General features: G+C 33.3%; 1 protein-coding gene and 1 long non-coding RNA gene across 2 annotated transcripts in view; one reads left to right on the plus strand and one right to left on the minus strand.

Annotated features, from left to right (window-relative positions):
- The window catches only part of MIB1 (mindbomb E3 ubiquitin protein ligase 1), a 154,412-nt gene that overhangs the window by 36,962 nt on the left and 91,465 nt on the right, over positions 1-25,985 (minus strand). The window contains exons 13-14 of the mRNA XM_023496210.2: positions 13,374-13,506; positions 10,190-10,276 (exon numbers count right to left, since the gene is read on the minus strand). Coding sequence (XP_023351978.1) covers positions 10,190-10,276; positions 13,374-13,506 — 220 coding nt within the window. The remainder of the gene's footprint in view (positions 1-10,189; positions 10,277-13,373; positions 13,507-25,985) is intronic.
- On the plus strand, positions 21,448-24,405 carry LOC116420604. Its single transcript, XR_004230972.1, has 5 exons — positions 21,448-21,532; positions 21,786-21,864; positions 22,059-22,180; positions 23,250-23,621; positions 23,857-24,405. It is a non-coding gene; the product is annotated as an uncharacterized LOC116420604 (long non-coding RNA).

The following is a 25,985-nucleotide window of genomic DNA, read 5'->3' on the forward strand; positions in this document are numbered from 1 at the left end:
GAACCAGTAACTTAAACCAACATGTTTAAAATGAAAACAATAATTTTCCCCCTTAAACTCACCCACTTCTCCCAACTTACCCAATCTGTTGGATACCATTATTGTCCCAGATTGTCCTATCATTGTATTGTCTCCTATTGCCTAGATATTTAAGCATTGCCAAAATTACCTAACAATTATTAATTGTCTACCTTTCTAGTCTTATGTCACATTATTTTCTTTCAAGCTCTTTATGTTCTAGCTAAAGTGGACTATTCTCTCTCACTCTGTTTCTTATCCCTACCCATTCTGAATGTCTATGCATACACAGCAAAAACCAACCATGAATATTACATATTCTATTCTGATCTCTGCTCAGAATCCTTATTTTCCATCAAACTCCACACAGGTGGCCTTCCTCATCCTCAAGGCTAAAAGTATTTTCTCCCTAAGATATTTCTCACAAGAATGGGGTCTGGATTTTCTTTGTTTCCTAATTTGTACTTTAGGGATTTCCTGGAAAACTTAGGCTACATCTCTCCTTTGTCTTTATTATATCTTTTTTTCCTGTTATATTTATAGATTTATAACTCACCTGATAGAAACTCCTTAAGGACAAGGACTACAATGTCTTTTTATTTTCATATCTCTGTCACTAAAGCACATAGAAGACATTTACATAGGGTGTGGTAAAATTTTTTAGGGAAATAGGAAAGAAAGACTTATTAAAAATAAGCAACCTAAAATACTTGAGGTGAATATTTTAGGACATATTCATTTAATCATTTCATTATTAGAATGATTAAATACTGAAACATAAATCTTTTAGCATTTTAATATTTGCAAAAGTATATGTGTAATGTTTAACTTACAATGGATTGCTTGCTGTCTAGGGGAAAGGGGTGAGGGGAAGTGAGGGAGAAAAATTTTAGAGCACAAGATTTTGCAAGTGTGAATGTTGAAAACTATCTTTACATATATTTTGAAAATCAAAAGATACTATTTTTTAAAAAGTATATGAATTAAGACCAAAGATTTGTAAAGTATAGTCAAATCCTCATCATGATTTGTCATCTTCCAATTTAAAACTAATTTCTATCCTAGCTTGGAATTACCATTGGTTACCATATTTCCCCAATTGCCAAGATATTTAGTGTTTGCTGATTAAAGTGATTCGTAGGTGTTTTATGGCCTCCTCATTGTGTATTCATCATACTCTTCTATGCTCACCTTTACACTAACATCAATGATAACTCAATTAAGATGATTTAATTTTGAAGATCTTGAATTCTTTATATAATTTCATTATCGTTTCAGCTTCTAAAAAAGACATTGGCACCTTAAGTACCATTATCTTCATGGTGACATTTTTTAAAATGCTAACTGTAAGCACTGACAAATAAAATAACCAACCAATATTTCTTCTTGTGGCTCAGAGCACATAATCAAATTGATTCCATCAAATTTTTTTATTAGCTTCTTCTGGGAAAATATGAACTATCCTTCAATTTAGATGCAGCTTTTTTGTCTTCTGATACCAAATATGGTGAGAATAAAGACACTGATAAGATTTAACTTCACTAATAGTATGTTCACTCAATGATCACAGAACAAGGATCTTATATCTGCAACAGCAAGATCTATGTTAATGTTTATTTTTGACTATTTCATGATTAATTGCTCTCTGTCTCCTTTTCCACTACTAGGAAACCATCACTGCAGATCAGAAACAGACTATACAAAATTAAAAGCCATTTTAGTTTTTCTCTTTGATTCATGGATTGCCATGGCCAACAAACTTATCACCTAATGGCCAATTTACTGAAGATGACCTTCTCTGAACATAGCTAGAATGATCTCTGCAGATATTCATTTGTTGCCAACGCCTGACAGAATTTGACATTCACTGCTAAAGCTTTTAATAACCCAGGGTTCCCTCCACACCACAGTAAGGCCTTAAAATAAGACATCATGAAGAGAAAAACAAGAAAATTCAGATAAAGACACATTTAAGATCTTTTGCTAATCCCCTATCAGCTAGTCCCTCTGATACAAAATTACCTTGTATTTTAATTTTGCATGTATGTGTATTGTTTCCTCTATGCACACTAAATGAAATGTTAATACTGTTTCATTTTTTTTTGTCCCTTTATCCTGAGGACTTAGCACAATGCCTAAAACATAAAATGGAAAACTAAAAAACCCAACACTCTCAATGATTAATTGATCCATGACCATTTAAAAGTTAAACTGTAAAGATGATGGAAAAGTTATAATAAGATAATTGTAAAGGGCTGAAACTTCAAAAAGGTATGCTTGAATCAGACAATCCAGGACTTAAGGCTAGCTAATGAGACAATGACTCTATTAGCATATGTTTGGGAAAATGGCTTTTCTCATCATTGGTGCTGGCTCAATATTTGATGTTAAGATAATCATAGGAAAGGATTAAAGGAGGAAGAGAAAGGTGGAGACTCTAGACGCAAGAATGAGAAGAGATCTTTGGCTAAACTCCTGGCAGTTTGCCTGCTTCTCCCCTTAAAGACCAAGGACTTTTACTTATCCTAATTATGGATGATCCTGAGACCTCCAGGGAGCTAGCCCAGACTTCACAGATGATGATACCAAAACATATTCTCTATTGATGAAGCACCAAATTTAGATTCTAACATCAGTTTCCAAGGTGCCATATGAGAAAGTAAAATTGACAGTAAAGAAAACAAGAATAGGAAGACCTGGCTAGACACAAAGGGTCTATACTAGAAAGTAATATAATTTTTTGAAGGCATATGGGAGATTAATTTGAAAGAGATTAAAATAACAATTAAAATTTCAAGATAACTGAAAGAGGGAAAAATAACATTTAGAAAAGTCATTTATTTTATTGCTACTGAAAAAAGATGACCTGATCACGTACTTTTCAAATAAAAAATACAAGTTATCAAAACCATATAAAAGAATATTCATGGGGCAGCTAGGTGGCACAGTGGATAGAGCACAAGCCCTGAAGTCAGGTGGACTTGAGTTCAAATATGACTTCAGACACTTAACACTTCCTAGCTATGAAACCCTGGGCAAGCCACTTAACCCCAAATGCCTCAGGGAAAAAAAAAAAAAAAAAAAAGGAGCATTCTTAATAAGAATTACTCATAATAAAAAATGCAAATTAAAACAGTAATAGTTAACATTTAAATGCTATTTGACAATTCCATGAGGTAGCTGCTATTATTATAGCCATTTTACAGACATAAAACTGAAAGCTTAATTTGACTTGCCCAGGTATTAAGTGGCTAATAAGGATGCAAACTCAAATCTGCATGCATTTCACACCCAAAATATTAGCAAGGACAACCAAAAGAGGAAAAATGACAGTTGTCAAGAACAGCTGTGAAAACGTAAGCCTCTTAAGATCCACATGTACAACAAGTCTGTAAACACTGCCCACTGTAACTAGAAACAAAGTGAGTAATCCACTCACTTGAGGAATGACTAAATAAAATATGGTATATGAAAACTCCTTTCTGAGTTCAAATCTGGCCTCAGACTCTTGTTAGCTGCATAACCCTGGATCAAGTCATTTAACCCTGTTTGCCTCAGTCTCCTCATCTGTAAAATGAGCTGGAGAAGGAAATGGCAAACCACACCAGTATGTCTGCCAAGAAAATTCAAAATGGAGACACAGAGTTGTACACAAATGAAAAAATTGTTGAACAATAAAATTATGAACATTAGGCAAAATGACATGTAAGAAATGATGAACATGAGAGACAAATTCAGAAAGATTTGAATGAATTTGTATTAAGTGAATTAAGAAGAGAACAATTTAAAAGGTGACTACAATAACAAGAAGGAAAATGACTTTGAGAGAATTCAGGACTGATCAATGCAATGACTTCAGGAATAATGAAGCACACCCCCTACACTTCCTTGGAAAAAAAGATCAACTAAATGTATAGAGACACATTCATTTTCAGAGATGGTCAAACTGATGACCTGATTGCTAAGTTATAATTATGTGTTAAAAGGAAGAGGGAGAGAAGCTAGCTGTTCAAAACAGAATTTCTATTTCCCAAAAATCTATCCCTCCTCCTAACTATTTCTGCTGAGGACATTATTGTCCTTCTACTCACTTAACCTGGCAATATTTGAGTAATCCAGGTCTTTTCCCACTTTCTCACTTCCTTCTTCCCACCCAATCAATTGTAAAAAAAAAAACAAAACACTTGAGTCTACCTCAGCATCTCCTCTCACATAATTCTTACTGATTAAAGAGTTACAGAGCCTTTTCACCAGTTAAGGACCTCATTACTTTTCAACTGGCTCAGTGCAATGGTTTCACATTTGTTCTTTCTACTTCCAGTTGCTCCCCTCTCCAATTTTTTCTTCACAGTGCTGTTCAACTGACATTTCTAAAGCAGGTTTGACAACTTCACTCAAAAAATAACCAATATTTCCCAACCCTCAAAAATGTAAAATAATCAGTATGGCTTTTAAAATCCTACTTAGTTTGGCTTCCAGTTCCTTTATTGTTTGTTTAATCTCATATTACCCCCTTTTGAGGAAGGGGCTATAAAAAGAGAGGGCAGAATGAGGAAGGTGGTGGTCAGTAGCAAAACACTGGTAAGGAGGGAAAGGGGGGAAAGAGAAAAATATAACTTGAGGAAAATAAAATGGTGGGAAATACAGAGTTAGTCATTTTACCCGAGAATGTAAATGGGATGAACTCTCCCATAAAACGGAAACACCAGACTGGATTAAGCCAGAATCTTACAATATATTGTTTACAAGAAACACATTTAAACCAGGGTGATACATACAGAATAAAGGTAAAAGGCTGGAGCAAGATCTATTACACTTCAGCTGAAGTAAAAAGCAGAGGTAGTGATCCTGATCTCAAATAAAGCAAAAATAGACCTACTTAAAACAGATAAGGAAAGAAACTATATCTTGCTAAAGAGTACATAAATAATGAAGTAATATCAATACTAAACATATATAAACCAATGTTGTATAGCTTCCAAGTTCCTAGAGAAGTTAAGAGAGATACAAGAAGAAATAGACAGTAAAACTATGTTACTGCAGGATTTCATCCTTGCTCTATCAGAACTAGGTAAACCAAACCACAAAACAAATAAGAAGTTAACGAAGTAAATAGAAAAGGGCCAGGGAAAAATAGAGCAAATATTAATTGGAAACTAAATAATGTCATCCCAAAGAATGAGAGGGTGAAACAACAAATAGACAAAATTGATAATTTCATCCAAGAGAATGACAATAATGAGACAATATACCAAAATTTGTGGGATGCAGCCAAAGTAGTTCTTAGGAGAAATTTTATATTTCTAGACACTTACTTGCACAAAACATAAAGAGAAGATTTATAAATTGGGCATGCAAATAAAAAAGCTAGAAAAAAAAAAAAAAAACAAACTAACCACCCCAATTAATTACCAAATTTGAAATTCTGAAAATAAAAGGGGAGATTAATAAAACTGAAAGAAAACTATTGAATTAATAAACAAAATTAAAAGCTGGTTTTATGGTCACCAAAACCATTTGGTATTGGCTAAGAAACAGATTAGTTGATCAGTGGAATAGGTTAGGTTCACAGGACAAAATAGTCAAGAAGTATAGCAACGTAGTGTTTAACAAACCCAAAGATCCCAACTTTTGGGATAAGAATTCATTATTTGACAAAAACTGCTGAGAAAACTGGAAATTAATATGGCAGAAATTAGGCATGGACCAAAAACTTAACATCGTACACCAAGATAAGATCAAAATGGGTTTGTGATTTAGGCATAAAGAACGAGATTATAAATAAATTAGAGGAACATAGGATAGTTTACCTCTCAGACTTGTGGAGGAGGAAGGAATTTGTGACCAAAGAAGAACTAGATATCATTATTGATCACAAAACAGAAAATTTGGATTATATCAAATTAAAAAGCCTTTGTAGAAACAAAACTAATGCAAACAAGATTAGAAGGGTAGCAATAAACTGGAAAAACATTTTTACAGTCAAAAGTTTTGATAAAGGCCTCATTTCCAAAATATATAGAGAATTGACTCTAATTTATAAGAAATCAAGCCATTCTCCAATTGATAAATGATCAAAGGATATGAACAGACAATTTTCAGATAATGAAATTGAAACTATTTTTCTACTCATAAGAAAGGGTGTTCCAAATCACTATTGATCAGAGAAATGCAAATTAAGACAACTCTGAGATACCATTACACATCTCAGATTGGCTAAAAAGACAGGAAAAAATAATGACAAATGTTGGAGGGGATGCAGGAAAACTGGGACACTGATGTATTGTTGGTGGATTTGTGAACGAATACAACCATTCAGGAGAGCAATCTGGAAAGCAATCTGGAATTATGCACAAAAAGTTATCAAACTGCATAACCCTTTGATCTAGCAGTATATCCCAAAAAAGATACTAAAGAAGAGATAGAGACCTGTATGTGCAAAAATGTTTGTGGCAGCCCTTTTTGTGGTGGCTAAAAAACTGGAAAATGAATAGATGCCCATCAATTGGAGAATGGTTGGGTAAATTATGGTATATTTATGTTACGGAATATTATAATTCTGTAAGAAATGACCAGCAGGATGAATACAGAGAGGCTTGGAAAGACTTACATGAACTGATCTGAGTGAAATGAGCAGAACCAGGAGATCATTATACACTTCAACAACAATACTGTATGAGGATGTATTCTGATGGAAGTGGTTATCTTTGACAAAAAGAAGATCTAATTCAGTTGCAATTGATCAATGATGGACAGAATCAGCTACACCCAGAGGAGGAACACTGGAAAATGAATGCGGACTACTTGCATTTTTGTTTTTCTTCCCAGGTTATTTTTACCTTCTGAATACAATTCTTTTTGTGCAACAAGAGAACTGTACAGTTCTGCACACATATATTGTATCTAGGATATACTATAACATATTTAACATGTATAAAATTGCCTGCCATCTAGTAGAGGAAGTAGAGAGAGGAAAGGAAAAAATCGGAACAGAAGTGAGTGCAAGGGATAATGTTGTAAAAAATTACTCAGGCATATGTTCTGTCAATAAAAAAGTTATAATAAAAAGTTGGTTTTACGTAAAACCCAACAAAATAGATAAACCTTTAGCTAATGATTAGAAAAAGGAAAGATGAAAATCAAATTGTTAATATGAAAAAGGAGAACTTTCTACCAATGGAAAGGAAATTAGAGCAATAATTAGGAGCTATTTTGCCCAACTATATGCCAATAAATCTGATAATCTAAGTGAAATGGATGAATACTTATAAAAATATTGATTGCCCAGATTAACAGAGGAGGAAATAAATTACTTAAATAATCCCATTTTAGAAAAAGAAATTGAACAAGCTATTAATCAATGCCCTAATAAAAAAATCTCCAGAGTCAAATGGATTTTAAGTAAATTTTACCAAACATTTAAAAAATAATTAATTCCAATATTATGCAAACTATTTGGAAAAATAGGGGAAAAAGGAGTCCTACCAAATTCCTTTTATGACACAGCTATGGTGCTGGATCCCTAAACCAGGTTGGGTCAAACACAGAAAGAAAATTATAGACCAATTTCCCTAATGAATATTTATGCAAAAATCTTAAATAAAATATTAGCAAAGAGATTACAGCAAATTATCACTAGGATAATATACCAGGACTAAGTAGGATTTATACTAGGAATGCAGGGTTGGTTCAATATTAGGAAAACTATTAACATAATTCATCATCAATAACCAAACTTACAGAAATCATATGATTACCTCAATAGGTGCAGAAAAACATCTGACAAAATCCAACACTCATTCAAATCATATGATTTGCAGAAAAAACATCTGACAAAATCCAACACTCATTCCTATTAAAAACACTAGAGAGTACAGGAATAAATGGAGTTTTCCTTAAAATGATCAGTAGCATCTATTTAAAACCACCAGCAAGCAACATATTTAGGCACAAACTAGAACTATTTCCAATAAGATCAGGGGTGAAACAAAGTTGCCAACTATCAGCATTACTATCCAATATTGCGTTAGAAATATTAGCTTTGGCAATAAGAGAAGAAAAAGAAATTAAAGAAATTAGGTAATGAGGAAAGTAAATTATCACTCTTTGCATATTATATGATGGTATACTTAGAGAATCCTAGAGAATCAACTAAAAAACTACTAGAAACAATTCATATTACCCTCCCTTTACAGTCTTCATTTAAGCCAAATTAGCCAATCAGATTGTTCCTAAACAGAACATGCCATCTCTCACTCCTTTACCTTTAAAAGGCAGTTTTCCCATGTTTAGAATAGAGTCACTTTTTCACCTCCACATTTCAGAATCTTAGCCTGATTTAAGGCAGGGCTGTCCAACTCATACACATGGCATTTCTTTTTCCAATTATTCCTTCTCTTAACATTCTTATCTCAATCCTTATCCTTCCCTCTTGAATCGATTTTGTGTTCCTTAATTTTTTTGTTGTTGTTGTTCCAATCTATAATTTCAGTAATATAGAGAATTCTTAGTAAAGAAATTTCTTCTACCAATGCAAATAAGTAAAGGTTTTTCAATTAATTTAATTAATTTATTTAAAATTAATTTAATTAAAATAATTTCCTGAGACTCTGAGATTTTAAGGGATTTGACCTCAAGCCATTATATGTAAGGATTTGAGTATTTGATTTCTTGAATCAACTCTCATTTCATAAGAATACAGTTAGTTGACTCTCCATTATTTTAGAATATATTTTGATGATCATGATGATAAGGATGATAGCATAGGATCAACAAGTATCTCATTTGATCCTTCCAACAAACTGATATAACAGGTGTTGTTATTATGACCATTTTACAGGAGGAAAATAAGGCAAACAGCAGTTAAGTGATTTGCCCAGTTCACACAGCTAGTATCTGTTGCAGAATTCGAAGTTGGACCTTCCTGGCTCCAAATCCAGTCTTCTATCCACTGTGCAGATGAGTAGTCACCTACTTCTTGGAAGATATGTCTATTTTGTTTGTTTATATATCTTTAGTATAAGAGAGTCTTGAGACACAGTATACACTTAATAAATGTTTTTTTAAATTTTTAATGGAATTAAAGAAGAAGGAATGGCATTATATTTGGGAAACTGCTCAGTCCTTTAAGTGATTTCAACCTTTTACTGGAAACAAAAGCCCACTTTTTTGAATACCAATATATTCTAAATTATATTATATGACTATAAAACACTGACTATCTCAGGCTTCAGAGAATTACAGTTGTTAGTCTCACTCAAAGTTCGATGGAGAGATGTACTATAGGCTTAGACGGGCTGCAATATATTACAAATGTATAACTGTAGAGGAGAAAATATATTTTCCAGAAAAGAAAGTCAGTCAGTCATGTAGCTTAAATTAAAAGACAGACCCCATGCTCCACTAGCACATATGATATCAAAAGATTCTCCTCCCCTAGTCGTCTACTCTCCTGGCATACAGAATACACATCTTGCACCCCACTGATAGCTTGGACAAGAGATGCAAAGGATGGGAAAGGATGAATGGGTAGGTTGTGAAATGAACTGTTGGAATGGAAGAAGTACTTAAATCATTGACACCACAGATCCACAGAAGCAACAAAAAATGAAAGAGAAAAACAAATATATTTCTACTGTGAAAATCTATACCTATATATATCTATATATCTATATCTATCTATCTATATATATATATATATTTTTTTTTTTTTGCTGAGGCAATTGGGGCTAAATGACTTGCCCAGAGTCACATAGCTAAGAAGTGTTAAGTGTCTGAGGCCAGAGTTGAACTCAGGTCCTCCTGACTTCTTACTCTATCTACTGTGCCACCTAGCTACCTCTGGGAATATATTTTTAATCTGATATTTGAATACAGACATTTTTGATATTCTAAGAATTTGTAATATGACTAGTAAAATAATGAAGTCACACAATAAATGCTTCACCTTAATAGGTTCCTATAGATACATATTGCCTTTTCCTATTTTATTCAGTTTCTCCTAGATGAAAATTAACATCAATTCTCACAATGACAGCAAACATTAGCCTACCCAACTCTCAATTCTACTATCTTAAAAAGTCAATAATTATAAACCTTAAAATAGGATTCAATATGTCCAAAATACCTGTCCAAATAAAATATAGTTATGTGCACATAAGAAACATCTTACCCTGACTATTTGAGTGTGTTGTCGTTCAACGGCAAGGTGAAGTGCTGTTTGCTGGTTTACATTCTGGATATCCAGGTTTGCATTTCCCTGAAAAAAGGAGACGTATTTTACAATAACAAATTTCTAGAAAAAAATAAAGAGCAAAACTATTGTCTTATAAATGATGTCTCAAATTTCACTTTCATAAAAATGTATAAGCAATTAAAGCAATGGTAACCAACAAAATTTAGAGAAGAAAATACCTCAAATATACAAGTAAAAAAATAAGGGAACAGAAATAGACCCCAAGTTTAGTACATAGATCAGACCTCAATGATATCTTTTTCTCTCTTATCCATTTTAACCCCTATTATATAAGGCAGACATATTCAATAAATGTTATTTCGGACCATTATCTTTGTTCCACTTCACAGCCATATCCTTATGAAAGAACACAGCTCATATATATAACTACTTATTTCCAAAACAGGTAAAATAAAACAATGTTACTTTTCTCTTCTTTGAAATGAACACAGTATCACACTATTCTGGGAGAGAGACGAGAGAAATGGAGAAAGGGAAAAAGGCATACAGACTGAAAAATGACAGGAGCTTTTCAGAGTACCCCAAGGGAAATCTTTCAGTCTACATCACTGACAGGTCACAGTCCAGTGCCATAATCATTTATTAAGTGTCAGTTCTATGAATATAATTCATGTGCTAAATGTTAAGAGTTCTAAACAGAAAAAAACTAAAAGCAGTCCCTGATATCAAAGAACGTTTGCCTCATAGGAAGATATGGCACATAATTAGATAAGCATCAAAAAAAAAAAGAGGAAAGAGAGAGTATCAATTATGAGGGAAAATCTGGGAAGACTTCTAATTGGAGGTGGCATATGAACAGTGTGTCCAGTAAAGTTAAGAATTCTTGAGCAGGTGGGGAAAAATCATTTTCACATAAAAATTTGGCCCCTGGGGAGCCTGAACAAAAGCTCAGAGACAAGACAGAGTGCTTAGTTCAAGAAACAGTGATTAGGCAACTTTAGCCAAAACACAGAGTACTTTAACCATGAGGGAGAATAATATGAAATAAATCTATTAAGGGAAGCTAGAGTCATTTATGAAGGGATTTAAATACCAAGCTGAGGAATCTGTCCCACCTTCTCAAAAAGCTAGTCATCTGTGCAGCACCTTTCACTCCAGACAGGCTGTTAAAAAGTCGATGCCCACTTCCCTGTTCCCCAAATCCTCCTTGATTTCTAGCTCTCCTTTAAGTTTTGTCTTGTAAAATGTAAGCTCCTTGAGAATAGGGGCTATCTTGCATTTTGGTTTTTCTATCACCAGTGGTTAGCACAGTGCCTGGCACATAATAAGTGCATACTAAATATACAATCTATCTAGCTAAGTTGCCAGAAAGGTAAAAAGAACCATTCCAAGTATTCCAACAAGACAATGATGTTCAAACCTGTCACATGGGGAAATTATTTTGGCAATTGTTTGAAAGAGAGATGAAAGATGAACGAAAAGAGAATGTCTACTTAAGAAAGAAATGTAGCAACTCCACAGTCCAGGGGTTATGAAAGCCTGATCTAGGGTAGTAATTCAATGAATAAGAAAGACACTATATTTCAAAAAACTTTAGGTAAATGGTTGGAATGGGTGGTGGTGGGAAAGTCACAGAGAAGGTGACTAGAGAAACAAAGGTTTGTTTAGAGGAGAAATAGGTTTAGGAAAAGGATAAGTTTCCTTATTGAACAAACTTCTACCTGGTTCTCCTTTTACTTTTTTTTTTTTTTTTTTAATGTTCATGTCACCTACCTGAAGGCGGAGATGGTTCACTTATTTTGTATTTGTATCCCCAGGTACTTGGATAGGAATTTAATAAAAACTTTGGGATTTATTATATCATAAGAAAGTAATCTTACTTTTTATTAAAAGGAATCTGGCAGTCTGGCTCAGAAATTTTTTTCTTCTTCTAAATACATCTTTTTTATTGATGTTTCAATAATGATTTGTCCTTAAAATATAATGGATATTCATACAAACTGACCAAAAAGAGAGCATGAAAAGAAAAAAAAAAAGGTTATCAATCAACAAGGATGTATTAAGTGTGTAATGTGTGCCAGGAATAGTTCTAAACCTGGGAATACAAAGTCATACATTCCAAGTGATTTGAATTTTCTAGTTGTTTTCATGACAAATTCATTTTATTGATCAACTCTAATGACTGGGATTTCAGGCTATACTAGTTTAGCAGAAGCTTAGCTTGAACCAAGAAAACCTAGTACAGATTCACTTCTTAGCTACTTTCCTTTCTGATGTGATGCTGTGTTTTTTACATCATCTTACTCCCTCCAATATGTTGTAAATTTCCTGAGGGCAAAGGCTGTTTATAGTCTAAATTCTATAAATATAAAGTAGCTACGTATTAACTTTTTATTATCAGAAAGTCCTGAATTCCAACACAGCCTCAGACACTAACTTGTGACCCTGAGCCAGCCACTTCAATTTCCTCGTCTGTAAAAGGAGAATAACAGCACGGAGACAGGACCAATAATTTTCTAACACAACTTCCTTTGGCCTAAGCTCCTCTGAACCAGCTTTGTCTCTACCACATGGCTTCCTGGTCAGAATGCATATAATCTGGGCCCTTCAGACTTATAGGTGACTGAGATATTACATGAGTCATGACAGTCTGAGGACTTAATGACCAAATGGAGTTTCCAAATGGAGACTAGAGAGGTTTTGTCCAGAGAAGCTATCCTTCTTGCACATTCTTACTGGTTTAGGACAAATTCAACCTTGTTAAATGTCTGGTGACTTTATGAGTGCTTCATTTTATCCCAACATCAAAAATTGAACAAATAGGTACTGGTGCTATAGCCAGGCTTACAACAAGGTAATTGTTGTAGGTTGTAGGTACAACAAGTACCTTACCCATCAGGATGGTTTGAGGATAAAATTAGATATATAATAACTTTACATAACTAAAATAGCTACATAAATGCTATCTAGTATTACTCTTAATTGGCCAGCTTAAAATTTACAAAATGAAAAGTGCTAACAGAATTTCATGATAAAAGCTTATGAGTATAATACAATGTTTATCTTATTAGATTAAGTTCACAGGTGAATCTGAACTGGCTCTTAGGGACTGTTCTATTGCTACACTACCTCGCTCTAAATCTTAGGTCGCACACTTTACCTGATGCACCAAGAGTTCAGCCACTTCTACATGATTATTGAGTGCAGCTAGATGCAAGGCAGTGTAACCATCATCTTTCTTCTCATCCACAATCCATGGTCTTGGCAGTTTGGACAGTAACACACGCATGGCACTGAAAGTCAAATTTGATAGGATTGTTTTTTTAAAAATACTTTTTTGTTAAAAAAAAAAAAAAGCCTATTCTAAAAAATGAAGGTTCAAAAGAAAAAAGCCTATTCTCTATCATATATATCAAAATCATCAGGCAATATAAATGTAACTTAATATAATTATGCCATAAGAAAGAGTAAATATAAAGAACTCTGAGAAACATTGGAAGACTAAAGTACTCAAGAAGAAAGTCCAAAACCATGAAATCATGACAACCAATATTATTCAGGAGAAGAGATGAGGAAATGTAACAAACAACACCTCCCCTTTCAAGATGGATTCCACCTAAATAATCAAGCTAATTAATTTCCATGTGCTTCAGGTTTTCACCTGCAAATGAGAATGATCTTACTCATTATGCCTAATTAGAGGGTAAAATAAAGTAAAAATGTAAATTCAAACTTCACATCTCTTAGCTTTATAAAGTAGTGTGGTACATGGGAAGAAGGCTAGCCTCAGAACTAGGAAGACTTGAGTTCAAACCCTACTTTCGATACATAATACATATGTGACCCTATGTAAGTTACTTAACCTCATAGTGCTTTAGTCAACTCTAAGAAAATAAATCACTAAGAATGTGCAGCTCTACATCTTTAAAGGAAGTTTTCCCACCTAGGAAGTGTTAGCCAAGGAAACCACAAGTTAACACTCCCTATTCCTATAGTTCTTCTAATATGATCTCAGACTAAAATTAGACTCTAATGCATAAACTACCAAACCCAAGTTCACATAGTATTTTATCCTAAATGATATGAAAGAATATCACTGTTCAACTAACCAAATCAAGACTCAAGGGTATCCTGAAAAAACATCTCCATTTTTGACCACATCTATTCAATATTTCATAGTCTTTCTGGATATGGAAAAAGCTTTTTTTGGTCTACATCTTCAGCCTATTTTTCCAAGATAATAATTTCTCTATTTGCTATTTCTTGCCCTTAGGATTACAAAGGATAAAATACTTCTACATTTTTATTAAAAGTCCAAAAATCAGTAAATGCTGAGGCAATTGGGGTTAAGTGACTTGCCTATGGTCACACAGCTATTTAGTATAAAGTGTCTAAGGCCAGATTTAAACTTAGGTCCTACTAACTTTAGTTGGCATTATTTTTCAAAAGCTTTCTTATTTGTGATTAGGTGTTTTCTACTTGAGACTTTTATCCTGTGCCCTCTTCTAAATCTATTCTTTCAATTAGTGATCTCAGTTCCCTTGGATTCAATTACTTTGCCTTTGAAGTTGACTTAAATCTACACGTCTATCCCTCATCTTCTTCTTGAATACCAATCCAACATCTCAAATTAGCTGCAGGACATTTCAATCTAGAAGTGTTTATTAAATCAACAAGTGTTTATTAAATACTTACTATATTGCACCAAGAACTATGCTAAGCACCAGGGATACAAAGAAAGGTAAAATAAAGTCATTGCTCTCTTAAGAAACACAGTCTAACAGGGAAGACAACATACAATGATCTGAAAATAAGCTATGTTGAAGAATACAAAGGAGATGATCAGAGAAGAAAGACATTAGCATTAAGGAAGTTCAGGAAATGCTTCCTGTTGAAGGCACAATTTTTAGCTTGGACTTGAAGGAAGTCAATCAATCAATTAATGAACATTTTTCAAGCAAAGCACTGGGAATACAAAAAGAGGCAAAAGACTACCTCAAGGGTTTACAATGAATCTAATGGGGAAGACTACATACAAGCAGGTATGTGTGTGTGTGTGTGTGTGTGTGTGTGTGTGTGTATTTACACACACACATCAAGCTTTTTGTAGGATAAATAGAAAATAATTAACAGAGGAAAAGCATGGGAATTAAGAAGGATTAGAGAAGACTTCCTGTAAGTGGAGCCTTAAAGGAAGCCAGAAATTAGAGAAAAGGAGGGAGAGCCAAGAAATGAACTATGTTGTTGGTGGAATAGACAGGCAGCCAGTGTCATTGAATGTAAAAGTACATATTGAGGAACAAGACATAGCAAGTAGAATGGAAAGGTAGAAGTGAAGCTTGGTTATAGAAAGCTTTGAATGCCAAGTAAAGTATTTTGTATTTGCTACTGGAGGTATCAGAAAGCCAGGGGAGTTTATTCAGTAGAGGGAGTAACATAATCAGACCTGTGTTTTAGGAAAACCACTTTAGTGGCTTAGAGAATAGATTGGAGTGGCAGGCAGACCCACCACCAGCTTATTGTAACAACCAAGAATAAGGCTTGATAAGAGCCTGCACTAAGGTAGTGGCAGTCAGAGAAAAGGAAGGGGGCATATCTGAGAGATGTTGCTAAGTGAAATCGGCACACCTTGGCTACAGCTTAGATGGGGGGAGGGGAAGAGAGGGAAAGGGAGAAATGGTGATAAGTCCAGGATGATTTCACAGTTGTAAACCTGAAGGAACAGGAGAATGGTATCTTCTGCAGTAAAAGAAAAGGTATGGGGCAGTGAGAGAACTGTGGGAACTGAGTAAGGACCAAAATATAGCATTTTCACTTTTTCTGCTGTTGTTTGCTTGCATTTTATTTTCTCAGTTTTTTTTTTCCTTATTGATCCAAGTTAACTGTATAAATATGTATACGTATATTGGATTTAATATATATTTTAATATAGTTAACATATATTGGATTACCTACCATCTAGGGGAGGGAGTGGGGGGAAAGTGGGGAAAAATTTGGAACATAAGGTTTTGCAAGGGTCAATGTTGAAAAATTACCCATGCAAATATTTTATAAATAAAAAGCTTTAATAAATTAAATTAAATTGAAGGGGAAAAAAGAAAAAGTGTGGGGCAGGGAGAGAAGAGGGAGGTTTGGGGGAAAGATAAAGAGTTCTATTTTAATCAAGTAAAGCAGAAGACAGTTGAGAAAGGAAAGAATTTTAGGTATGGGGGACAGTATGTAAGGCTGGGAGAGGAAATGTCTTATGAGAAAACAGCAAGGAGGCCTGTGTCACTGGATCTCAGAATAAATGGAAGGGAATAAGCTATAAGAAAACTGGGATCTAGGTTATAAAGGTCCTTTAAAAGTCACACAGAAAAAATTGAATTTGATACTGGAGGCAATAGAACAAGTTCAAATCTAGGGGGTTACCTCTAATTCTTCATTCTCCCTTATCCAGTTATATCAATTAGCTGCCAAATAAAACTAATTTGGCCTCTACTCTCACAAGCAACTACTTTTCTTCCATTCACATAACTATACTTTCATTCAAGCCCTCTAGATTTACCTGAATTATTACAACAACCTAATTAGACTCCGACAAATTTCTCCCCTCTCTAATCCATCCTTTCTCTATATAGCTACTAAAGTGGTATTACTAAGCGAAGTATGATCATGTCTTTCCCTTCTTCATAATTTCCAGTGGCTTGATATGGCTATGATAAAAGACACACTCCTGTTTTATATTTAAAGCACTTTACAATATGAGTCCAGCTTACTATCTCCTGGCCACTCCTAATTTGTGTCATTTCCTGTAACACCATCCACTCTAACTAGACATTCCCCAAGACTGTCAATCTAGTGGGGGAGGTGTGTGTATGACACATATTTATGCATATATACGTATATAGTTAACAAATGCAAATATATACAAAATAGTTTGGGTGGGAGAACACTAAATATTGGAGCAAACAAAAGTTTCATGCAGAGTTGTAGTGCTGACAAGATTTCAAGGTAGAAATTCCAAGAAAGTAGATGGGAGATAAGATGTGGGACTGAACTCAAAGCATACACTGATGCAAGATGCAAAGATTCTACAGTTATTTATAAAGTAATTACAAGTAAAATCATATTAATGGATCAGAGAGTCAAAGAAATTAAATAAAAGAAAAAGATCAAAGCCTTGATAAATATCCATACTTTGGGATCTTGAAGGAGAAGAAACCAAAAAAAGAAACTGAGAAGGAATGGCAAGAAAAGTAGAAAAAGCAGGAGAGGATAGTGTCATAAAAGTCAAGGAGGAAAATATCATGCACTACAAAGTGGCAAACAGTATCAAGGAGGATGAGAACTCAGAAAAAGTTATTGTTTGTTTTTTTTTTTTATTTTTGGAGTGAGAGAAAAGAAAAGTCACTAGCATAAGTGTTGTGCTTGCTCTCAAAAAGCATCAATAAAATATCTTAAAATAATTATTTTTCCCCATGAAGATCACTAGAAACTTTGAAGAGAATTGGATCTACAATTTGCTAGAGCCGGAAGCCATATTGCTGGCTTTGTTACTTAACTATTTGAACCATGTATAAGTAACAATTTCTCTGAGCCACAGCCTCACTTTAAAAGAGGAAGCACTGGACTAAGACCACTAATGTTCATTTCAACTTTAAATTTATGACTCTACTCTACTTGAGGAACTTACAGTCTCCTTCAAAGGGGATATGATAAATCTCTTACTAATCCCAATGAATATCATTAGAAAATGACAAAATATTTTTAAGCATATTTTTATTATTTGGAAATTTTGTAAAATAGATTAAATTTGTCTGGGGCATTTTCCTTCTTTATTTAAACACACAGAATTTTAATAGAGGTCTTCTGGAGATAATATGAGAGACCAAAGTAATAATGACTAATAACAAATTGGAAACATTGTCTCATACCTAGTCTATGAAAGCCACAAAGAAGTAGACCATGAAGGAGGAAGGTAGAGAAAGAGAAATTATGGAGCAGACTGGGCCTTGTGGTACCCTTCAAATCACCAAAAGGAGAAAAATACACCCGTCCAAGTATAGCAATTAACTATTAAAAAAATGATTCTAATTATAATACCTACAAACTGGTTTTTAAAAAACAAATAATACTAGCTTTTAAAATACTTTAAGTATCTATTTACCTTGGTGGGTTAACTATGCTTCAGTATTTGTTACCTTAGTTTATTGAATTCTACATTTTAACTATAAAGAAAAATGCTGTCATCAGTTAAAATATCTCAAATTCTTAAATTGGTTAAGTCCAAATTAATGTTATATTATACAAATCACAAAAGAGGTTCAAAGCAAATTATGTCTAAAAAGAGCCAAGAAAGTAAGGAAACTCACTGATTTGAGACCAGGGCAAGGTTTCTAGACTCTAGAACTAGCAGTGTGGATAAATCATCTAAATTCTTTGAACCCATTTCCTCATGTGAAAAATAAGGATATTATTATTTGTCCTGACTCCTCCTCACCTGAATCATAAGGATCAAATGAAAACATATATATAATGGGAATGCATCCTATAAACTATAAGACACTATACTATATAAATTATTAGGTAAAGGTGTTTCTATATCTGAAATGTTGCTTCAAATTTCTGACTATCAAAATAACAATCATTCTTTCACATTCAAATAAAAGGTTACCTTCTCAGTCCCAAAGCCAAAGGTATTCTCCTGCAAAATGAACTTTTCTATTCCCACTACTCTGAAAAGCTGTCTTATTTATCTTTGAACTTCCCATGTCAGGCTAATTACATTGTAGTATTCAATAAACTTTTTCTAATTAGTTCTTATTTGAATATAGCAAAGTAAATGAACAAGTTACTTGTCTCTAACTTCATCTAGTCTGAAAAATCTCTAGTCCATATTAACTATTTGATAGGTATGTGATTTTTGTTCCAAAAAGAAATTGCTGAACAGTATACTGCAACCAAATGCTGGCCTGCCAGAGAACCCACATAATCTTACCCTGCTATTTACCTTTCACCATGGTAACCTCAAGTTCTTGTTGCCAGAATCTACCGGTGATAGATCACAGAACTGCCACTGCTTCCTACAACCACTCTAATGATACAGGGTTTTTTCCCTAGCCCAGAACTCATTTTTACATCCTATACTGAAGGTGATCCTTTTCAATTCCATTAAAAAAAGGAGTATTTATAGTTTCATACAGACAAAAATCTCTAACGTCTGCCCAGGCTGCCTCTTCTATAAAATAGCTAGAGGGAAAAGACATTGACATAACTACACACCAAATTTCCACTCACGGATGGGAACAACTCACCAGAAAAACTAATCATCTTAAATAGCCAAGTACTGCTTACTCCACCATCACCACTAGTGTAAGCGCAAAGGACATGGTTACCTACTTCTTTGTATATTGTTCGTGGTTACTTTCTCCACCTTTCTAATTTATCAACAATATTCATTAAATGCCTTTCTATAGATCATTATACTAGGCACTGTGGTAGAGACAGCATATAAGTAGCAAGGAAAGATTTTATAAATGATTCATAACTGTGGCATTTCAACAATCTGAAAATCCTATACCCTGAAAATTTTTATTTATTTAGTTATATATTGTAATTTGTTCTGTTTTTAAAATGAATAAATAAACAATCAAATAGCAGAAGCTACAAGGAGATAATGCAATATTACAGAAACCCTCAAACTTTCTAAATGAGCCTCCAACAATATAAACTGAATTCTAGTCCTGGCTCCCCCTCAAAATAACTATTTGACCCTAGGCAAATCCTTTAACCTCTGGGTTCATCTATAAAATGAGGGGATTAAATCAGATGTCCTCTAAGGTCCCTTGTAATTTGCACTAAACCTGCAAAGGCAGAGATTCAAGGGCAAATGTGTCTTATACCAAAATAAACCTAGAAAAGTCATTTTTTTCTGGGTTCTCTTTTCTGAGAAAATCAATTAACAAAAGAAAGATATAGTTGATTTTCTAGGTTTGTAGTTTTGGGGGTTGTTTTTTAAAATATCATGCTGAAATGATTTTTCCCCCAGGGCTATTCAACTTAATGTTAGTATCCTGCCTTCTCCTGGTAGTGGTAGTGGTAGTGGTGATCATGAGTGGGTGGGTGCATGGTATGTGAGAAGACAGAGAGAAATGATTAAATATTTTGTATACACTACCAATAATATTTAGTATAGAAGCACTGCTGTCAAGAATTGGGCTCTATGCCATAAAGTTGTGGGTTATTTGCTTTTTGTGGTAGAAGAATCTGTAATGTTAATAAATGTTCTATTTTTTTTTTTTAATTAAAAAAAGCCATGAAAATACTTCTAACTCTTTCTGAAGGAAAACATTTTAAATGTAACAATGCATTTATTCATATTAAAATATATTCTGTATATACTTTGATACTTCATTTCAATGTAAATGTACACTAGATAATTATTTCATGAAAAAAACATTACCTGGGATTTTTTCTCAAAATAAATAAAAATCTATTTACAAATTGTAATTATCCATATTTTAATTAAGGTTAATTTAATTAGCCTTCAAAGATTTTATATGACTAGACCGCCTTTTTTTTTTTCTTTTACAACTTCTTCCTTCCCTCTTCCACTATACAAATTATATTACCAGCTTATCTATCTATTCAAATATAATAGAATCAAAACACTTATTAATTGAAAAATATATAAAGGAACAGTTAACTATGATTACTCAGGACTACAGCTTTATAATATGTTACTTATACTTATCACTGCCAAAAAAAAGTCAGAATGTAAAACATTTTACGACAATAAAGGAGTATTTCTTGTTTCATATATATCTAAAGACTTTGTTACTCTAGTCAAGGTGATGTGTTTCTTTTTCCTTTGCCTTTTTGCTCTGCAATACTTCTAAGTATAGTGACAACAGCATCAGACTTTACTAGTAACAGCGCAAGCTCAGTGAAAATCTGGGAAATATAAGTGGAAACATGAGAGACCGCTTTATTTGGCAGTGCTAAAAAAAAATAGCAGGACAAATGGCAAAGTAGTGTGTTGGGACTGCAGGATGAACAATCAATAGGCAGAAAGCAAGATAGAAGCTTCCTCAGCTTCTGGATCGACAATCGACAGCTGAGAGACTATTTTTTGCTATGGTTGACTAAATATGGTCAGGGAAGACAGAGGCACAAGAGAGCCCGTTTGCCTGGGAGTGCATGTTTTAAATGCTTAGCTGCCTATAAAGCTGTAACAGTTTAGCTCCACTACTCTGAGTGGGAAATATGGTTAGCCTCTGTAGTATCTATGTGGAAGTCCTGACCTCGCTTGCAGACTTGACCTCTGGAGAAGGAAAGGTAGTTTCAAACAGATCTGCCTATCCATTAATTTTGGAAACTAAAAACAATACAAAAGCAAAACCTCAAGCAAGAAAAGATGCAGTGTACTTTTTAAGAAGCCAGAAGAATCCAATACATTATGGTGGGGGTAGGATAATAAGGGGGGATGATAATTTGCCGTTGCTTGGGGGGGAGGGGAGAAAGGTATGCTTTATTGCCTTTTGAAAATTATAAAGTAATTTCCTCTGCATTTTTTTTTCCTCTTCCGGAGCTCTTCATCTGAGAAATGAGTTAGGTTCATCTTCCTTGGACATTCTAGCATCCTTAACTTTCGGTCCAGCAAGCACAAGGTACTCATTTTTATGCAGTATTAGTAATTTGACATTCCAAGAAAGACAGCCAATGATGATTACATTTTATTGTAGACACTAGTATTTTGGGGGAACGAAGGGGGTGGGAGAGATTAAATTTTATCTATTTAATAAGGAGAGGTACTGTATTCACCGACACTTCCCCCTTACCTCCCCCCTCATATGTAATGAAGAGCTGAATCAGCGAATAGAGTGAACGAACACTCAGGATGAGATGGCTGCTGCTGATGGGTCTGTCTCTCTAGGTCACTACCTCTCTTCCAACTGCAAATGCTGCATGATACTAAGCTTACAGGTAACAGCACCACAAGGCCTATGTTATTCTGTACTTTTAAGAATTCCTTTGACTTTCTGCATGCTTACCTATAATTTACTAGATGGTTGCTTTTATTGATTAATTACTATCTGGGCACAGTTTTAATTTTTGAGTTCAAGAAAAAAAAAAGCCTTAGTAGTGTAAAAAGGAGGCTTTGAAAAAGCAGCCCAATATCATATCATGACAGACAACTTTTTTGAAAGATGTTATCTCTAAAATGTAAAAGTCCTTTCTTGCCATTTATTAATTACTAAAATTAAAGGTTTATTCTTGGTAATGGTCGTGTAGTGGATCATTTTGTCACTCCAGTAAATTATATTCTATTTTCAGAAATTTTATCTTAAAAATTAATTGAATATTTCATGATTCAGGCCACTAAGAAATATGGGTGGTGTTTTTTTTTTTTTTTTAAATGCTTAACACTGAATAGCCATGAAGACAATCCAGTTTAAATTCAGAATGTGAAAGTTGTAATTCTAATACTGCATTGCTATTTTTCCTTGTAGTATTGGACTTTCTACAGCTACATTCTGATTTGTTCTCTATCAGCTGCACTTGTTTTTTGTCACAGGCTACAGGAAATGCACTTTCCTTGGCCTTCTTTTAACTATGGAATTTCCTGTGATACTTTATTACGCCTTCAATATTATAAGAATTAAGTCCCCTCTTACTATAACTTATTTTCATGTCTAACAAATGCAGATGATAAAACTGGGCTGGTCCTATCCTAAAACCTTTTAGTTTGTTTAAGTTGGGCCTTACCCATATACTTAGTTTACTGTTCTGCTCTATCATGTTCATCAAAGAGGTTTTAAAAAAGGGAAACTTTAAACTGATAGCAACTAGATAAATATTTTATATCTAATTATTAATTTTTAATTATCCTAGAAAATGGCATGAAACTTTGAATAAATAAATTTAGTGACTAATAATGACAATAAGAAAAATTAAAGCATTTCAAATAAGCATTATTTACTACTTTTGACCTGTAGTCTATTGGTAGCTAAAATCTTATAATAATAACTATTTCTTTTTTCTTTAAACATAGCCATTCTTTTGAAAATGTGTCTGTAAGACACTTTAGACAGATTTTAATACTTAAAATCATACAATCTACATTAGAAGAAAAGTATTAATTGAATAAAAGCAGGAAATTTTTATTAGGATGTAGTTTATGAAAAACTATTTTCCACTGGACTACGTACTTTTAGAACTCAGAAGCACAAACAAGTCACGAAAGAATTCTGCTGAGAAGACCAAGATGAAACCTTTCCAATTACAGAAATACACTCTGCAAAACTTCATCAGGTCAATGAATCATACAAAGGTGGCCAAACCAGGAAGAAGAGCAACAGAGTCTGGAATGACTATGTCCAGCAAGGACAATGAAGTGTAGTAAGCCTTAATGCCAAATCTGCAGGTAAATAACTCTATAAAGTTCAATTCTTGTGAAAAAGTAATCTGTGCAAATAATTATACCATTTGTGTAAATAATGAGCAAATTAATTGTTATTCTAATGATAAAGGAATAAGGAAAATGAAACATTTCATATTTATCTGACAATCACCTAGACCTACTCAGAGTACATACTTCTTTATGTACCCATATGAACATATAATGCTATGGAATGTAAAGAAGTATGTATTTTTGGTAGGTAATAAATCACCAAGAGGGAAGACGGGAAGAAGCAACATTTCTTTTGGAATGACCTTCATGTGGCAAATTAAGCTGGCAAGAAAGAGGACTTTGTTTTGAAAACTGCCACAATAAAATATGAAACAAAATATGCCATTCCAAAAACAGTTTGTATTTATGTGAAGGAAGAAAGATTTCTTTTAAGAAAAAGGTAAAGAAAAGTATGAATATTTTGGTTCACTTTCTTCCATTTTAAAGCATGCTTTCTCAATTTAAATACTTTTTTAAAACAAAAAAAGATTCAGTGATTCAGGTGACTAAAACTTGAGAACAAAAAAAAAAAAAGAGAAAGTCATCTTAGCACAAAAAGAAAAAAATGTCTTACTTTTAAATCTGGTATCTACTAATAATGTTTTGATTCAATTATTACATTTTAATTTAGGTATGTCATAATAAATTTTTTTGATTTTTTGGTCAAATTCTAGCATACAAAAGAAAGGTTTACTTATTCAAAATTTTTAGCAAAATGCTTGAAATAAAAATAGCTGCTGAAATTGACCTATAGACATTTGGGAAAACTTTAAAATAAAAGGCTTTTTTTTTTTTAAGCTGTGACTACAGCTAAAGCTTCAATTCTAAAAGATCGAAGATTTAACAATGACCCTTTATCCTCCCAATCTCTGCCCCCCCTTAAAACAAACAAACAAAAAACTTTTGGCCTTGTTGCCTTTTAAGTTTATTAGATAATTAACCAAATCCACACTTTAAAATTTTTACTGAGTCTCTCGATGGAATAATCTGAAATGTTAGATTTAAACACAGAAAATTATAATCCAATGATTTCTAGGATATAATTGCTAGATTTTGGGGGAGTAATTTCACTATGTTTCTCTGAGCTTTGTTTTACATCAATAAATTATATCTAAGCCAAACTGGATTAATTATGAGTCATCAAACTCTTAGATACTAAATTATTTCCCTATTTGCAAGGTATACTATTATAATTCAATTTGTTATAAGTGCTAAAGACCTATTATTTGTAGAAAACTACAAATATAAAAAATCTACAAAGAATTAGTATTAAAACCATCAGTTATTATGCATATGCACTGTAGGGGGGAACAATAAGACAAAGAACAAAAATAAGCACTAATAAAGTTAGAAAATTAATGCACGACAAAGGCACAGAAAATTCAGAGACAAATACATTCATTTAATTTCAATTCAGTTTATGTTTTCTGGACATCCCTTAAATAAGTATCAGTTATCCAAGTGATACTACTTCATCTTGGACAGCTTGGAAAAGTTTACCTGAGATGTGGGATTTTGTTTCGGTTATGTTAACCAGATGGAAATCGAAATAAAAATTATCATAGTTTATTTTCTTTCTACCCATTAATATAATTGGTCAAGTAATCAATAGCGAAATCATAAATTACAATTGTAATCTTCAGAGAAAAGAAACTGATCTTGTGGTATTACAAATCTTTTCAGACTGACTGAGGGTAATGATATGTACAGAAGAAATATCCAAACTAACATTTCAAAAATATTTCCTAGATCATTTTTTCCCCTCAGATCCCTCAGATTAGACAGGCTAATATTCACTTCTTAATTCCAATTTTTAAAGAATTTTATGTTACTTGATAACTGCTAACCTTTACCACCTCAACAATGATTGGTGATTTCCCCAGCATTACTCAATATTATTACTTTGTCACACTTATCTCCTTAAATTTTTCAATGATTACCTTACAGATAAATTATTTTATATGTTCTAAAATGTAATTTTTTAAAAATTACTGGAACCATACCAATGGCCATTATTTTTTATTTCATATTAAGATCATGATATTTTGAAACAAAATAACAGCTTATCAATTACAAAAGGTAGAATTATACATATTGATACTATTGCATACCAGCTCAATTTAACATATCTAAGAATATATTCAGTCATCCTAAAATGTCACATCTATCACTTAGATCAGCTGTTCATTTTTAACTGAGTACACATTAAACTCTGGGCATCTGCTGACACTGTTGTAACTCAAACATTTCAACTGTCTCCCTGACAGGGATAACAGATGCTGACATTATCAAATGCCGTACTCTGTGTTTCTTTTTTTTTCCATGGCCTCTTTTTGC

This window comes from Sarcophilus harrisii, chromosome 1 (genome assembly GCF_902635505.1).
Source record: "Sarcophilus harrisii chromosome 1, mSarHar1.11, whole genome shotgun sequence".
In the NCBI taxonomy this organism is placed as follows: Eukaryota; Metazoa; Chordata; class Mammalia; order Dasyuromorphia; family Dasyuridae; genus Sarcophilus; species Sarcophilus harrisii.